This window comes from Eleutherodactylus coqui, chromosome 2, assembly GCF_035609145.1.
Source record: "Eleutherodactylus coqui strain aEleCoq1 chromosome 2, aEleCoq1.hap1, whole genome shotgun sequence".
Taxonomy (NCBI): domain Eukaryota; kingdom Metazoa; phylum Chordata; class Amphibia; order Anura; family Eleutherodactylidae; genus Eleutherodactylus; species Eleutherodactylus coqui.
Window position 1 is genome coordinate 4203879 of NC_089838.1, and position 15006 is coordinate 4218884.

Here is a 15006-nt window from a genome sequence, read left to right on the forward strand (position 1 = left end):
CAAACCTTGGAGGGAGGAGGAGACTGGGTGAAGCGCTGGATGTGCAAGTGCACTACATTCCATTCACTTACAATGGGACTGCTGAGATACCTAAGCGGCACCTGCTCTGTTTTTCTCATCAGCTGCATTGAAATTAGGGTAGTACTGACCGTGCAGGCTCGGCAGTAAAGAGGTTAATAGTAAATTCCCTGGTGATCCAGAGGAGTGAAGCCTCCTTACACACTCAGCTTGCTCCTAGGGTCCAGTTCTCATGGGTCAATAAAGAGGTTAATGATAAAGTTTATGGTGGTCTATGGCAGTAAAGACATTAATGCAAAGTCCCTGGTGGTCTAGGACAGTAAAGAGGTTAATGTTAAGTCCCTGGTGATCCAGAGGAGTGAAGCCTCCTTACACTCTCAGCTTGCTCCTGGAGTCCAGTTCTCATAGGTCCCTTTGGAAAAGGGGATCCTGGGCAATAGTCCATTCTGCCACTACTGAAACCGGCTCTTGAGGCACTCATATCATATATTGCTCTGACAGTCATTCAAGCTTGTGATTATAATGTCTATTCCAACCCCCCCCCCCCCCGTATTGAATAGATGAAAGACTGTTGTCATTCCAGCAGCAAACAGGTTAATGAAATCAAACAATTTTTTGTGGTTTATCGCAGGTTCCTGGGCTTTGATCTGAGCTCTTCTAAAAAGAAAAAATCTAATTAACTTCAAAAACCCATTACCAGAAAGGAATGCTTGTTTGGATTACATTACATTTAAGATGCTGCTAATCCTGCAGGATACAACTCAAACATGCAGAAGAGAAGAGGAAACAGCAGAGCATTGAGAGTGGAGGAGGATACTAGCGATGGCCAAAACCGGGACAAGATGATCCCTACTGGTGATGCTATGCTATTCATCTTTGGAGCATAGTACATTTTGCAACACCCTTTAAAGTTAGCAACTTCGAGTGGATGTCAGCATCCCTGGTGGTCTAGAGTGGCATCCCTGGTGGTCTAGAGTGGTGAAGTGGTTAAACGAGTTGTCTGGTTACCAGACAACAATCTTCCAATAGTTACAACATGTTGGCACTTTGCGATAAATTAGTGGGTTTTGGGTCACAGTTTGGGCACTCGGTCTCTAAAAGGTTCGCCATCACTGGACTAGTATATCAAAAGGGTTAATCTCACCCGGTGTTAATGAAATCATCTAGCAGCTAACAAGAATATCATGGTAAAGGACATCTCCATGACTTCTGACCACCGCTCGCCCTCGTGGGGCATAAGAAGAAGCGACAGTCTCAGAAGCTCCCCCTAGACATGGTGGTAAACATTAGGAGAGTCTAACGAATGGAGAGGGGATCCTAGTGGGCCCCGTCCATGCGGTTAGACTACATTAACTAGGGTTGCTCATCGTGATTGGCTGGCAAGTAAAATTAGTCAGATTCTGCAGAACTGGATCAGGTCAACCCCATCCAAGTTTGGGCGAAAGTCTAGAGGAAAGTGATAAGAAAAAAAATTGAAGGAAAAGGGAGGAGAAAAAGGTGAAAGAGAAGATGATAATGAGAAGAAGGAGAATAAGACAACTATGACCGCCTGTTTATCCTTCTTTTCATTTTCGTTCTCCAGAAAAGAAGGAGCAGGAAGAAGCTTGGTGGCTCAGTGCCGAGCACTTTTGCCTTGTAGCACTGGCATTCTAGGTTCACATCTGACTATGGACAACATCTGCATGGAGTTTGTATGTTCTCATTGTGTTTATTTTCCTTTTTCTACTTCTTCTCCTCTTCTGGAGAAGCGAGAAGGAAGCAGACGTGTGGTGGCTCAGTTGTTCATACTGCCACCTTGCAGTTTCTGGTGTTCTCTGGGTTCAAATTTGTCTAACGACAACATCTATATAGAGTTTTTATGATCTCTGTAGAGGAAAGAACAAGTGTGGTGGCTCAGTTGTCTGTGCTGCTGCCTCGCAGAGCTGAAGATTTAGGTTCAAATCTAACTGAGGGTAACATCTGCATGAAGTTGTTCCATGTCCATATAGTTATTGTCCTTGATGGGATTGGAACTTACGACCCTAGCACAAGGTGGCAGTGCTAACAACTGAGCCACATTCAGCAGTGAACCCAGTTTTTACCCATTGACTTTAATGGGAATCAGGATCGCTCTGACCAGATTAGATAATCACTTATCAGTCATTGTCACCTATATTTACATGGATCTCCACCGCCCATTGTACTTTGGCTTCTGCCGGATGCTCAGGTCAGCCTGATTACTTTCCCCAACTTTAATTACAAGATACTTTCAAAATTTTTTGTTCAAAATCAAAAATTCTTTTAGTCAGAGTTTCTAATTTATGAAGGACTCACCAGCCACATGGATGATCCCATGGCGGGCGATGTCGTAATATGGGTGACTTATACTGGCATCGTTGGCTTCCCGCATTGGAGAATCCACTGTATCCCCACTCAGCTGTGCCTGCTCCTCTTCATCCTTCTGAAGCTCTGCAAATGAAGACAATGTAAGACCAAGAACCACCCGAGATCCAAGAACATCTCCAACCCTGCAGCCAACCAAGACCCCGAGCCAACAACCCTGTACTGATTAATCATGTAATATATGTCAGCAGTCAGAAACATTCATCATACACCAAATAGTCACTTTATCAGAGACCCCCAGCTAGTAGGGCGTTGGACCTTCTTTGGCCTTCAGAATTGCAGCAGTTTGACATGGTGTAGATTCCACATGGTGATGAAATGGTTCTGCAGGAATATCGGCCCCTGCGGACAGGAAGCTTCTTGTAGTTGCCATAGATTAGATGGCGGTGCTGACATGTTCTGACCGGCTGGCAGGAAGGGGTCAGCGATTCATGCTGCTTGTACCAAATTCTGACCTCCCATCAGCAACAGAAATCTGGACCCATCTGACCAGGAGATGTTTTTCTGCTGCTCAGTGATACAAGTTTTGTGTTTTTTTACCCACTAAAGTAGCTTTTTGTTTCTCTTATTGGCGCTGGAACTGATCGTTATTAACAAATGCCCATCAAAAGTAAGAAATGGCAAATTGCAAGTTCAGGCACAGTGATTGGTGCGCCAGCGTTGTATTCAACTGTAGTTTCCTTGACTGTGCAGCCTGTTCATCAGAACGATTCCTGACATCCTCCTCCGACCCCTTTTGGTGACAAGTTGTTTCCGTCCACAGGATCCCCTTATGCTGGATGTTTTCCCTCGATCACCAGATTCTCTGTATACTCTCCACACCGCTGCACAAGAAATAACCACAAGATTGGCAGTGACATCCCGGCCCCGGCTAGTCCAGCACCGATGACCGGCCTCGTTGGAAGTCGCTCCGATCGCTGGATCTTCCATCTAATGTGGATTCACACTGAAACTGATCCACGGAAAACTCGTCATGTGACTTTATGCCGCACTCCGGGGTCAGGGGGAGAATTACTGTACAGGGCAGCGCCAATCGTGAGGGGGCCGGGGGTCTAATAAAGTGGCCCTTCAGTGTATCATATAAAACCTTCCCTGGGAACCAGGTACCTACCGATCTCCGCTAACTGTTCAAAGTCTATAGATTGTAGATTCTCCATGTCAAAAATATGAAAATAATCCGATGGGCACTTCAGCCTGAAAAAAAACAACAACTTTTTAGCATTTTATGTTGCAGTAAACTAGCGCCAACTCGGTCCTCGGACTGCGTCCGGTACTGCAGCTCAGACCTATCCATCTAAAAGGAACTAATCTGCTATACCAGGGCTGTAGTACTAGTAGGGAACACGGTATCAGATATGTTTGGGGATTTCCCCTGAGTCAACCCATTGAAGAACAGGACCCTCGGCTTGAAATGGCTGATAACAGATAACAATAAATTGCATTCACAGCAAAATAAATGAAGATACTGTAAATATTTAAATTCTCGCCCAAATTGGTTTCCTGTGACAATGAGGATTATTATCAGCGGGGTGAAGCAGTATTTTAGCCCCGCGTCCTCTCCACCTTTCTGCACCACTTATCACCGCTATTTACATTGTCTGCAAATAATGATTCGAAAATTATGCGAAAACACCAACTGGCTAATCTATTTTGTGTTTAACGTGCCGACTGTACAAAGCATTAATGAGCGCTCGGATCGCGCGCTACTAAATTAACACTCAAATAGAAAATTCCGGCTCTGGGGATTAAACGCTTTGAACCTTCTACCAGCTGAGAGATTTCGTTAGAGGCGGTTGGAGTTTTAATTAAATTAACCTGACATGTTCCTGGACAAAGGCCTCTTGTATCGCCTCCATAGCTTCTAATTATAGTATAATAGTCGCCAGGGATTTATCGGGTGTATTACACTCTATTTCCATTATACGGAGCACATAGAAGAATGGATATGGCACAGAGATACAGATGAACGGTCCCTGGAGGATTCTCACTGGCATCGCTGTAATGTTGTTTGTCGGGGGAAGACAAAAGCGACAACGCCATGATGAGGTGTGACAGTACTGCAATGAGTAGCTGCCATGTCACAGAACGGAGCCCCTTGTCATCAGCCTCCTGCTTCCTTTCCCTATAATGGTGGCCATATGCATTACATCTTTCTCAGCTGATCCCAGTCTTATTATATTTCACCCTGTCTGATGATATAATGTGGCCTTAAATAGGGGATGCCAAAGGTACCTCTCATACATCTACATTTTGGGATGTAGAGCAGATTTTAGTGAAAGTGAGACCCTGGTGGTCTAGGATGGTGAAGGGGGCTAATGGTCAAATGTCTGTTTGTCTAAGATAGCAAAGGAGGTTAACAATTATATACTCAATTGTCTACGGTAGTGAAGGGGTTAATGTTAACATTCCTGGTGGTCTACCAAGTGAACAGATTAACATTTCCATCCTTGGTGGTTTATGGTGGTAAAAGGGTTAATGGTGACATGCCTGTTTATCTAGGATAGTGTTAACAGTTACATACCTGATTGTCTAGGGTAGTGAAGGGGTTTTGTGATCTAGGTTAGTGAAAGAGTGAATATTCCCATCTCTGGTGGTCTAGGGTGGTGAATGGGTTAATGGTGATGTGCCTGTCTTTCTTGGATAGTGAAGAAATTTAGTAATTACATATTTGATTGTCTAGGCTAGTGAAGAGGTTTATGTTAACATCCCTGGTGGTCTAGAGTAGTGAAGGGGTTAATAATGATTTACATCACATCATAACCATATGCTATTTCAGGCTGATATCTATCGGCATACCTTTTGTCCCTATGTTCTGTGTGCAGCGACCTGAGCAGGAAGCCTGCCACGACAGGGGCGACCGCGGGGAAACGAGATAAAATGTCACAGGTGGCTCTGCAATCTCTCCCATCAGTGGCGCCAGCTTGACCCAGCCCAGTTGCTTGCAGTACATAAACGTAGTAGTAAAGAATCTGAATGTCACGTGACGCCAGCGCCTCTTTTAGGCCGCTATTCACACAATGCAAAATAGTCCACAGTCCACTAAGAGTCCACAGTCCACTAATAAGTTTTTCAGGAACTCAACCGGAGGTGCACGGCTGTACTTTGCTCAAAGCTCTTCATCTTGGATTCTCCAACAAGTAGCACATTGCGCAGACATAACAATCTTCTTTACAGATTTTCACTTCTCTTCCACACCTTCAATATTACAGGCTTTCTAGGAGACATTCTTCCCTCCGAACTCTAGATGTCTTCAGTCTCAGCTATCTGACAGACCGTCCGTGGAGTCTGCCCTCCCGACTCATTAACAGCATTCATTCAAGTTTTCCATTTGGCTCTCAGGCTTCTTAAGTTGCTTCCCTTCTTTTTGTAGTGGCAGGAGACCCGTTACTCTATGCCTGGCTCTGTGAGGAACGTCCAACACCTCCGACTACATCTTCTCAACTCCACTCTCTAAAACTGTGCCCCTCATCTACCCAAGCCTTACAATCATGTCACTCACGCAGTTGAAGGGACACACACAGGACTCATCCACAGCAGTCAGTCACATACATTCACACCACCACTTCGGGCCACTGCAGTTCCCTCCAACTTGAAGGAAGCCGACCCTGATGCTCTTTAAACATAGAGACAAATGGCCGAGATGAAAATCCTCCAGAACACCAACCTTCTGCCCCAGGATTACAACCACTCAGTAAAGAGAGTCTATACTAACTCCAGTAAAAAGCAGGTTTCACCCTTTAGTAAACTCTAACCCAGACAGGTGAGAACATGGCGGAACCAGTACTCTACACCCCCTGTTGGTTTATACAGCAGAGCATGAAACCCATTCCAGGATCCGCCAGAATTGCACTTCCAGTGTTGACCTCTATTTTATGACAGCCCACTGTGAGCATAAAGACTTGAGATACTACAGCATAAACTATGGGGCCCTTACATCATTCTTCTCCCCAAAGTCTGAAATTGAATTGTACACGGATGGTAACACTGAGATAGCGAAAGGTGTGTGGTTAGGAAAAATACAGGTGAGAGCGGCATGAATTTCACTCCCCCTTGTTAAGAAACGGAGATGGGGGGGGGGGGGGCATGCGCTAAGAAGCTTCACTACAAACAATCCCACTAATGAGATTCTCACCTTCAGATTCACTCACACTCAGCACGCATACCTCTAGTTTAAACAGTAACACTCCTCTCACACTCAACTCCAGCACAATAGCTTTAACCGTTACTAACGATTCTTGCAGATTCATGCAGTGAAGCTTATTTATATTGCAAATAAACACATTGTTACTTTCTTTTTTTTTTCTTAATCAAACTCGTCATAGAAAAATTACGACACATTCAAAAACACAAACCAAAGGAAAAATGCCAAAGTCCTTGCTCAATTCAGAAGTCCAAATTCTAAACAAAAACAAACAGTCCAGATGTCTCTTTCGGAACCTCTTAAACCCACCCCATTCTACGAGTCCTCAATGGAACTATAGGTTCCTCTGTCGCAGAGTCTGTTGTTGTGAACCGGTGGGCGTAGAACCACTTACCCATGATCTGATCCCGATAGAGGAACACACAGACGGCCCAGGACTCCACAGACCCCGAACTTCTCGATCCTCTGCAGTCTCTCTCTTTCTCAGTTCTTACATCCCGGAATACAAATGCGAAATTCTGATCGCCATATTCCTTTATGAAGGAATGTAGATGCGCAAGAATGGCCTTCCGGGCTCCCGATTGTCCCAGTGCAACAAAATCCAGGGAGGATACTCCGACATTAAAAGCCCCTTTGATGAATTAAACGCATGCAGTTTTTGAGCTATGGGGACAGGTTGGGTTTCCTCTGACTCCTCCCGGGCAGGCTCAATCATGTCTCTCTGCCCGTCTGCCAATTCCACAGTGGTTGGGGAGGACCTTTGCTCCATAAAGGTCTTTTGCATCTGTATAGCCGAAACTGTAGTCCCTTCCGGGGAGCGCTTCAAAGCCCCCTGTAGCACTCCTTGGTCACAGCTAGGCACAATAATCGCACGGAGGGCAGGCTCCACAGCAGTCTGACACAAGTCCTCAGAGGATCCCGCAGGCAACAGGTAAATCTGGGATACAAGTCTCTGTTGTTCTTCCTCGTCCCTGAAGTACCAAAGAGGGTCCCCAAGAGGGTAACCAGCCGGCACAAATTGCATTCCGCCCCTGGCTGCTATCTGTTCAGTCTCTAGGTTTGCCTCCAACTCCTGCTCAACTTGCAATGCATCTGTGGAGCTCACCTCAGACTCCTCCTCCAGGCCGCTCCTAACTCCTCCTTCCTCCAGCTCCGCGGTGGCGGCTTCCCTCCACCTTACTTTGTTCCCACCACTCCCAGACTTCAGGCGGCGGGAAAGTTTGGCAGGCTTTTGCAGTGGAGAAGAAGAAGAAGGCGTTGGCTGGGCTCCATCCTGCGTGTCCATTACAGTAACTGTATTTTCCGGCATAACGTGAATGTTCAACAAAGTCACTTTTCCCAGCAGTCCCACACCGTCCTTTTCCATCTGATAAGACATTTTAGCAACCACAGGCATTTTATCAGTCATTATAATCATTAAAGTCAATAAGATTCTTGTAGCAACGAAAAGTCCAATCTCTCTAGTACGACAGACGCGGAGGTTTCATCCTGTTCGTGACACCAAGGCATACTGCGGCGAACTGAGCCAGAGGCCCGCTGCGATGGGGAAAAAAGATGGAATGTCACGGGAGGCTCTGCAATCTCTTCCATCAGTGGCGCCAGCTTGGCTTAGCCCAGTTGCTCACAGTACATAAACGTAGTAGTAAAGAACCTGAATGTCACGTGACGCCAGCGCCTCTTTTAGGCTCCTATTCACATGGCGCAAACTAAAGAGTCCACAGTCCACTAATAAGTTTTTCAGGAACTCAACCGGAGGTGCACGGCTGTACTTTGTTCAAAGCTCTTCATCTTGGATTCTCCAACAAGTAGCACATTGCGCAGACATAACAATCTTCTTTACAGATATTCACTTCTCTTCCACACCTTCAATGTCACATGCTTTCTAGGAGACATTCTTCCCTCCGAACTCTAGACGTCTTCAGTCTCAGTTATGTCCGTGGGGTCTGCACTCCCGACTCATTAACAGCATTCACTCAAGTTTTCCATTTGGCTCTCAGGCTTCTTAAGTTGCTTCCCTTCTTTTTGTAGTGGCTGGAGACCCGCTACTCTATGCCTGGCTCTGTGAGGAACGTCCAACACCTCCGACTACATCTTCTCAACTCCCCTCTCTAAAACTGTGCCCCTCATCTACCCAAGCCTTACAATCATGTCACTCACGCAGTTGAAGGGACACACACAGGACTCATCCACCGCAGTCAGTCACATACATTCACACCACCACTTCAGGCCGCTGCGCTGTGCTTACTATGTTTAAGCCTTCCATTGAAGGAATACATCTTGAAGATTTCCCAACGCATACTTCCCATAGAAGCCTTCTATGTATGGCATTGTATGAGCAATTTTAATTGCAATTTTGTCAACATGATTGTGAACAAGGAGGATCAGGATGTGCAGTGCGATCGGTGCTTCCAAGGGTGGGGATTATGGGAAAAATGTCATTAAAAGGACCTTATGGAATAACTATTGACACAAGTAGCAATGTTTAAACGAACAGTCCAGATTTCCCTTTTTCTCATCTAATGCTATACATGTCAGATGAAGTGATGGATATTCTGACAGCGGGCAGTCTATAATGCAGGTAATAATAGTTTAATAGAATGTGTTTAGTTAGTGATTATAGATGGAGTCTGAATAATGACAATATCGCCTGAGGGCGCAGCTACTTGGAAACACACAGGAGCCAAACAAGTTTTGAGAGGACAACGTTATTCCTGTTCTACCGGGATTTGTACTTATTCCCTGCCCGGCCTTATTAGGGTATACAGAGCTGCATTCACCACCAGCTGAAGGTTACGGAGATTCCACAACAGAGGGCACAACTGTTACTTTTATTGGGACCTTAACCCCTTAGTGACCAAGCCTGTTTGCGCCTTAATGACAGACAAATTTTGGAAATCTGACGTGTCTCACTAACATATCATAACTCCGTAAAGGTTTTGCATATCCAAGTGATTCTGACATTGTTTTTTTGCCACATATTGTACTTCATTTGGGGGGTAAAAATAGAATTGTGCATGTTTATTAAAAGTACCAAAATTGGGAACATTTTTAAAAAAAATTATTTTTTCACCCTTTTCAACTGCGATATCTGAAATATGTGCAAACATACTGTACAAATTTTTGATAAGATATATATTTCCATCTGTTTACTTTATTCTGGAAGCACATTTGAAAAACTTTAGTTTATTTAACTATTTAGGGGACGTACAAATTTAACATTGATTATCAACATTTTGAGGAACAATTTGTTTTCCTACAAGTCAAGTTTGCCAAGACTCAAAGATGTCAGAATGATAGATACCCCCATTACTGACCCCATTTTAGAAACGACACCCCTTAATGTATTCACTGAGGGGCTCAGGAGGATTTTGACCCCACAGTTTTTTTCAGGATTTAATGCAATTTAGAGGAGAAAAAATAACATTTTATATTTTTGCAAATATGTCATGCCAAAATGGATCCCCCTGTTCATCCCGTGTTCAGAAACATACCCATTGTGGCCCTAATCTACTTACAGGACACATGGCTTGGCCCATAATGGAGGGAACGCCCGGTGGATTTCAGGGCACAACTGAATAAATTCCAGGCCCCATTGCCCACTCGTGCAGAAAAAAAATTGACTCCCTACGACCACCCCTCCCGCCACCCTTTTTGGCGTTCCCCAAATCTTAAAGTAATGATGTAAACTGTGTGGTATGAAGACAGGGGTAATTACGGAGGCCGGTTGGGATGGGTATGAGGCACAATAAAACCGGGTATCCCTCCTCTCATGTTTTTTGGGGGGGTATTTCCTGACCCCGGCGGTGGGTATGGGGTGTAAAGTGGCGCTCTGTGAGTCTCCGTGAGCTTGATAAGGTGCGGCGGTCTCACATAGAAGGCGCTCAACAAGCTGCTCCTGGACTGTATGAAGGCGAACGGCCCCGGGGCTCCTTGTAAATTATGTATTACAGGCCGCGGTCTGAATAACGCCGGGCTCACACGGGCGTAGATGGAATCCGCTTGTTACTAGTGAGGGCCGATATAGGGGTCACTATCACTACTCGGATCAATATAACGGTCACTATCACTACTGGCGCCATTGTGAAGGGGTCATTATTACTACTGAGGTCACTGTGGGGGACACTATTACTAGTGGGGGGCGATATAGGGGTCACTATCACTACTGGGACCATTATAGGGGTCACTATTACTACTGAGGCCACTGTGGGGAAAGCCTACAGAGGAGGTGAGGGGGGCGCCGGATAGTATGGAGTAAGCTGCGGATACGTAGCTGATTTCCTGTCACAATCCACACTAATGGCCCAGATTTGGACAGTTTTTTGGATGCAGGATTTGCTCCCCATCTTTGTTGAGCCGGCCTGGACTGTTTATAACGACTGAGGTAAAGTCCCGCGCTGTGGAGCGTATGAACGGATGAACTGATTTTTTTTTCTTCAAAGCATTCAAACTATTGCGCACAATGCCTGTCTCTCCCGCACCTCGTATTACTGGTTTCGTTTTGGGACCCGTCCATGAGTTCAAGCCCTGAAGGGGTGGAATCTGCTGATGTGTGAACGCACCCTCAGGGCTCCTGCAGACGGGCACAGGCGTAGAAGCGATAGCGTGACGTAAAGAGAGCGCGATCGTGCATGTGTAGGCGCTTTTGCTGTACTTTTGTGCGCTGCCGGGCGCGGTCACATTGGTGCAGGAACCTCTGTGCCGCCATTTAACAGGCTGTGCAGCCTTATTAGTCCTGGGTCTTCAGTGCACGATTTCACGCGGATCGGTTGCACATTTGCGCACTCCCATAGACTCCTATGGTGCCTTTGGTGTACAACTGTGCAAAAATAAAACAAGTCGCGCATTTTTTCATGAAATATGTGCGCAGGAAACCCATAATGTGCGGCCATCTGTTGGTTTCTGTTTTGCTGCATTTTGTGCGAGGGATTTTGTGTTTACAAAAATGTGCGCAAAATCCTTCGTCTGCAGAAGTCATCAGGCGACATTCACAGGAGCGCGAAATTCACTTGAGGTTTGTGCGCTGCAAGACACACAAAAGGTGCACAAATATCAGCGCCATTCTTTTGAACAGAGTCACACAAGAGCGATGCGGCGAGATAAAAGATCGATTATCCTATTTTCCCGCATCACCCATTGTTATCAATCAAACGCAGTCAAACGCATCGCATGCCGCACGGTCTGCACGAAGTGCGATGCAAGTTTCCGTACTGAACACAATGGGAAACACTTGCTGATCCTCTAGAGCGTGAAACATCATGGCGGCTGGTAAGGGGGGCATTAGACACACCCGAGTCGGGTGTATTTGGATTGCCCTTACGTATGAGCGGCGAAACGCTCGCAACTTCAAAGGAAAATAGATAGAGAAGCCGGAATGAAAGGGAGGGAGGCTTCATTGTGGACGATATGCTGCGCATAGTATACATCCACGTGGAAGAGCCTCGTGTCTGCGATCTTCCGCGATCATTCGCAATTACTTTCTGCGAATATTCGCAGGTCTTGCACTGCGGAAATCCACATGCGGAATCCGACTTGTTCGTGTGCGACCGGCCTAACACTACAGGAGATGAAAACATGGCAAGGTGTAAGGTCTGGGGGCATGGAGGCCGAGGAAGACGTCACTACATCACCACCGGCCCGGCCGACCCATCTGTCTGGTAGGCGCCGCTCACTTCTGGCTTCATTGTGATAATGGGGGAGGAGGGGTCCCGTCCAGCTGGAAGGTGAAGCCATATCTGTAGCGTCCCGGGATGAGACCCTCAGGATTGTTTCCTCCTGGATGAAGAAGGGGCCGCACACCTTCCTGCAGGTTACAGCGCAGACCACCCTCACCGCGGGGGAGTCCGCAGACGCTGCACGTAGACCGGTGGGATGCCCTCCCAGATTCTGGCATTACGTTTGTTGCTCGGCTTCATCACTGAAGCCTCCATCGCTTCCCGTCAGTCTGCAGACCATCGCAGAAGGATCGTCGCCGCGCTTTGTCCTCCGGTCTCAGCGCCGGTAACGATTACAGTCAGTAGGGATGACATCACAAACGTCTGCGCAGAATCTCCCACACGGTCGGCGGCCGGACGTCCAATTCTCCGCTCGCTGTGGATTTCTGAGGGGTTCCTGTTTCCACGGACGCTCCGCTGTTTCCACGCTTACTGCTGGACGGACGGATGATTTTCGCCTACGGATGCAACCGTATTCCCTAAACTCGGAGGACCTCTTACGGATTGTGCGCCGCTGGGGGATCGTCACCAAACTGTCAGAAAGTGACTTTGTACACCGATAACAGACCGGGAGACGCGAAAATCAGGGACACAAAACGCTCCCCTGTCCTCGTTGGCGGCCATCTTGTCTCCTATCCCCTAGCGACGACTACGGCGGAATAAAACTATTTGGGCCTCATTTCGCAAAACTGTCTACCAACTGTCCTTGTTGCCCGGAGCAACCAATCACTGCGCAGCTTTCATTTTTCTAGCTGTTGGGTAAGATGAGAGCTGCACTGTGATTGGATGCTAGGGGCAACAAGGACAGTCTGTTAGTTTGGTAAATGAAAACTTTTTGAGTTTCTGTTTCCATTGATATCACATAATATGGGAGTTATGGGGGGGGGGGGGTCGCATCAGGAAGATCATCTGTAACAATCCTGTGTTTACTAACAACAAACTGACATTTTGATACAAAGTATATTAAAAAGTTGCAGAAGTTTGCAAAGAGTTAAGCACCAAGTTCCCCTCTGCTCCCTCTGCAGTCACCGGTGTCCTACTTCCTGCTCCCTACCTTGCAGTATGTCCTGTGGTGTCATTGTCCCCGTCAGGGTCCTATATGTCCTCCTTGCACCCAGGTGGCTCCTCCTCTGGACAAGGTGCTCCTTTGTTCAGCATTCCTGTGTGTATGACAAGGCGTGGCGAACACGAAGGGAAAACACGGAAAACCCAAGGTGAAAATAAAAGCCGCCCACTCACCCGCATTCCTCCCCTCCTGACTGACACAATGGGAATTTAGAGGAGATTAGCCCTTCGTCTCAGTGAACACAATATGGATGCCAACATGGTGCCAACTATAAGGGGATCTCCAGATTTGTCGGTTAACTCTTTGCAAACTTCTGCAACTTTTTAATATACTTTGTGTATCAAAATCTTTATTTCCAGATTTAGAGGAACTTTTCCCATTCTGCCATAAAGTGACGCAGGAGTAATGATGAATGACCCCCATGTCTGATCCTGCTACTTCTTACACAGATAGTGACAACCAGTAATGCCAACCAGGCAAGCACTCTACTCCTGGCACCAGGTCCAGAGGCATGACCCTCTCTGTGCCCATGACATCATCAAGCGGCTGGCTGCTCAGCTCATCTTAATAAGCTGGGGCTGGCTTGGTTATTAAGGTGCCCGGATTGGACAGCGCCCCTGCTGATATGATGGGCGCAATGTAGGGTTGTCATCTTTTCCACCAAAAAATATTAGCCACGGTAAAAGCAGCGAGCTCTAGGGGCGTGGCTTATCATAATATATGGTTTTAGCTTTTATTCCAGTGGTCCGAGTAGTAATAGTGCCCCCTCTAGTGGTCCTAATAGTGTCTCCTCTCAGTGGCACCAGTAGTAATATTGCCCCCTTTAATGGTCCCAGTAGTAATTCTGCCCCTTTAATGGCCCCAATAGTAATAGGGCCGCCTCTCCATGCTCCCAGTAATTATAACACCCCCTCTCAGTGGCCCTAATAGTAATAGTGCCCCCTTTAGTGACCCTAGTAATAATAGTGCCCCTTATAGTGGCCACAGTAGTATTAGTTTCCACTTTAGAGACCCCAGTTGTAAAAGAGCCCTCTGTAGGTGCCCTCCCCACATCTGAACCTCCGGCGATATCATGAAGTACCATAAGTCACTCTCAAGCCACAATCAGGACAGAACGTTCCAGCAGTGCTCAGAGAAGATCCTCGCACGTCTGCGTTATTGCACGGTCCGTACACAGCGCAGACGCAGAAGTGCGGGGGGGGTGTCTGCTGTGCAATACGAGTTGCGTCTGAGAATCTCTAGCACTCGTGTAAATCCACCTTAAGAGCGACTTCCCATGGATGTATGCGCAAAGACGCATGCGTTAGTTCAAAGAATTTGCGCCACGAGCGTCGTGCTTTTGCACACATTTTTGCGCATATTGCTGTACTGTTTGTTTGTTTCACTGAGGCACGCCCGAATTAAAGGGCAATTTAGGGTAATTAGTTCCACATGTGTTCTTTTCCCAACTAAATTGTGCAGCGTGTAGCCCAATGTGCGGGTATCGGGTGCGCATCTGATCACCAAAGGCCCCATAGAATTCTGTGGAAGGTGCGCAAATATGAAGCTGAAGTGAGAAACACTGCGCAAAACCGCAATGGAAAGAACACATCCGGCTAAATAGCCTTTCAACCCGCGGAAAAAAAGTGTCGTGCGCAAATGTACCTCATCTAACCTTGTATATGCGCTAATACGTTGCACTGCGGCGT

General features: G+C 46.7%; 1 protein-coding gene across 1 annotated transcript in view; it reads right to left on the reverse strand.

Annotated features, from left to right (window-relative positions):
* ARHGAP8 (Rho GTPase activating protein 8) overlaps nt 1–13449 on the reverse strand; it is a 57168-nt gene extending 43719 nt beyond the window's left edge. The window contains exons 1-3 of the mRNA XM_066590186.1: nt 13307–13449; nt 3512–3594; nt 2332–2466 (exon numbers count right to left, since the gene is read on the reverse strand). Coding sequence (XP_066446283.1) covers nt 2332–2466; nt 3512–3557 — 181 coding nt within the window. The 5' untranslated portion in view covers nt 3558–3594; nt 13307–13449. The remainder of the gene's footprint in view (nt 1–2331; nt 2467–3511; nt 3595–13306) is intronic.
* Between the last annotated feature and the right edge of the window lie 1557 nt (nt 13450–15006).